This window comes from Clupea harengus, chromosome 14 (genome assembly GCF_900700415.2).
Source record: "Clupea harengus chromosome 14, Ch_v2.0.2, whole genome shotgun sequence".
Classification (NCBI taxonomy): Eukaryota; Metazoa; Chordata; class Actinopteri; order Clupeiformes; family Clupeidae; genus Clupea; species Clupea harengus.
The window spans coordinates 13,489,341-13,492,350 of record NC_045165.1 but is presented as its reverse complement, the minus strand read 5'-3'; the positions used below and the strand labels follow the sequence as shown (position 1 = coordinate 13,492,350).

General features: G+C 47.2%; 1 protein-coding gene across 1 annotated transcript; it reads left to right on the top strand.

Moving 5' to 3' along the window:
* The first annotated feature begins 1,036 nt into the window (after nucleotides 1–1,036).
* Nucleotides 1,037–2,648, top strand: foxi2 (forkhead box I2). Its single transcript, XM_012838231.2, has 2 exons — nucleotides 1,037–1,813; nucleotides 2,074–2,648. The coding sequence occupies exons 1-2, from the start codon at nucleotides 1,213–1,215 to the stop codon at nucleotides 2,646–2,648; spliced, it is 1,176 nt and encodes a 391-aa protein (XP_012693685.1). The 5' UTR covers nucleotides 1,037–1,212.
* Nucleotides 2,649–3,010: the final 362 nt, after the last annotated feature.

The window sequence follows — 3,010 nt, the reverse complement described above, 5'->3', positions numbered from 1 at the left end:
AATGGAGCAGTATATCCTCACGAGTTTTCATTTATAAGGTGACAACTGCTCCTTCCCCTCCATTTGTCCAACCCCCAAATGAAGAGGCAACACTGTATGTGAATACGTTTTAACTGCCAGCAGATTTTACAACTGGAGACCTCTTAACAGGTAACAACTGCTCTTTTCTCTGAAGGAAATTGGCTTAAGTTTCTTAATGCATCCCAATAAGTAGACCTACATGTCTCCACAGATAAGCTTACTAAAGGATTTAGGATCAGTTTATCCCAATATAAAGATGACAGTGTCTTACCTTCCAAAATATTGTATTACATCATTCTGTGTAAGGTGTCTATTTCAATGAATATATAAAGCAATATATATATATATAAATATATATTGTTTTGCCTGGGGCCCCCAGAGTGCTTAGAAGTGCACTCCCCCCACCTCCACCCCCTGGCCTTAAAATTGGTCAAGCTCTTCTTTAACTGTCAAATTAGTGAAGTATTTGTGTTTGTATTGCGTTTGTAACGATAATTCCCTCTCTATATATTTTAATTATTTTGTCAATTTCCTCTTCTCTATTATTATTCAAGAGTGATTTGACAGGTAAGCCTACTTATTAGTTACTAACTAGTATAGCCTATATTTAATAGTTGTGTAAATACCTGTTAGGGCGCGGTGGAGTCCCCTTTAACGGTTGTTTGTATCGCTGTTTCAAGTAATCTGGACCATCACTCATCCATAACCTAAAGGGGCGAGACATAGCTGCTACGCACCGGAAACCTTTGAATGTTCCTTTGCATGGCACGACCAGGCGTTCCTGAGCGCAGGTGTTTGTGAATGAAATTAATTTTAGCATGTCATCGGAGGATGGGGGCGCCCTAACCACGCCCCCGACTTGTGTGCACTTGCCCATTGGCTGTCAAAAGTTCTGGATTCACCGTGATGAGGTCGCTCATGCTTTGCCTTGCCATATAAATTAAGAAAACTCCCTCGCGAGGATTCCTCCACTTGTTGCTGCTCTGGCGGTGCACGTGATGTTGACAGAGCGGCAAAATAGAAGTGCGTCTGCTTGCGCGTAAAATTATTTATAAACGTATTAAATATCTTTCCTATGTGGAGGAATTGTTCTGCTGATATTGGACGTTTTTGCTTTATTTCGGTGCCGGTAAGTGTCTCAGATTAGTGTGGCTGAGTGTGGTTGTGTGTGTGGCGTGAGTGAGTTTGAGGATGAACTCCATTGACGCGCAGCTCCATCACACCGCTTCGCCCACCGTCAGTCCGCTCCAACCGCTGTCCAAGAGCGCGCACGACGCGCCAGAAATGGCTGTTTACTGCGATAACTTCAGCGTGTACCACCAGCAAAGTTTACCGGGCGGACAGCGACCGTCTGCCGGATACGGACTGGGAGAATACACGGCCTCGCCCAACCCTTACCTGTGGCTCAATGGCCCCGGTGTTAACTCCTCACCATCCTACCTGCACCACGGAAACAACCCGTCGTCTTTCATGCCCCCTTCTTACGGTGCTCAACGGCAGTTCCTCTCCAACTCACCCGGTTTCGCGGGCCCAGACCTCGGATGGCTCTCCATTGCTAGTCAGGAGGAGCTACTGAAGCTCGTGCGCCCGCCATACTCCTATTCTGCGCTAATTGCCATGGCGATCCAGAACGCGCACGAGAAGAAGCTGACGCTCAGTCAAATATATCAATACGTGGCGGAGAACTTCCCCTTCTACAAGAAAAGCAAGGCCGGCTGGCAGAACTCTATCCGGCACAACCTCTCCCTCAATGACTGCTTCAAGAAGGTGCCGAGAGACGAGGACGATCCGGGTGAGTGACAGATGCACATTCACAATGCCTCTGTATAACCAAAACATCCCACTGCGTGACTTTAAAGCGACGAGAATATGATCACTTGTATAGCTAATATTGTATCAAACAACTTTTATGACATTGTGTATTACGTTATGACGTTGTGTACTATTATTGATGATGCTGTCCTATCCATCACTCATCCAGGCCCTCAGATAATCATTGTGCTCTCATCTATCAAAAGTCCACTTTAATTTATACAAGTTCTTTATTTCAAGGTAAAGGAAACTACTGGACATTGGACCCAAACTGTGAGAAGATGTTTGACAACGGAAACTTCCGCAGAAAACGGAAACGCAGATCTGACACCAGCGCAGGAGCAACTGGGAGCACCAAAACCGAGGATGGGCGACCTCTTCCTGGAATCAAGAGCCCCGAAAGCCCGCACCTTATCGGGCCATCATCCCCAGAGATGGAAACGGCCAATGAACCCCATAAGAGCTCATCTCCTCCCAGTCTTGGCGCAGCCCCATGCTTCAATAACTTCTTCAACAGCATGTCGAGCCTTGCAACTATGCCTCCCGGTAGACAAGGCTCTCTCGGGCTGGTAAATGAGATCTCGAGTCGGCACATTACTGCGCTGAACCCCTATCACGCCAGCGCAGCTCCAGAAACTGGAACAAGCACGGAGCATCCCGACAACGCACACGTGAACCGCGGAGTGTACTACAATTCTTTCCCAAGCGCTAGTGGCGGCGGAGGAGCGGGACACAGCACACAGTTTAACGGGCACTTCTATAACAGCTTTAGTGTCAACAGTCTCATATACCCCCGCGATGGCACGGAGCTATAAGACTCAGGCGTCCTGGATCACGCACAGGTACAGAGCCCTCCTGGCATTTGATATCGGGGAAACAAAATGTTGTACTGGACATCCACTGAACGGCCCAATGAGAGACATTTTACACCAAAGGCTCCAACCACCAGAAGTGCCAGCGTAATAAACAAGATTGTGTTAATGAAAATGATGGACGAGCAATGTAAACCTGCTTATCCAGCATAACGCCCGTTTATCCGCAGATGATTTCACCTGCCTGAGACTATCTGCGGTCCTGTTAAAATCTGTCTCTCTCGTGTTTTGAGAGAGCGCCGAGGCAGTCAAATCTGGTCTCATCAGATCACTTTAAATCAATGTTGTCATATCAACACATGGGC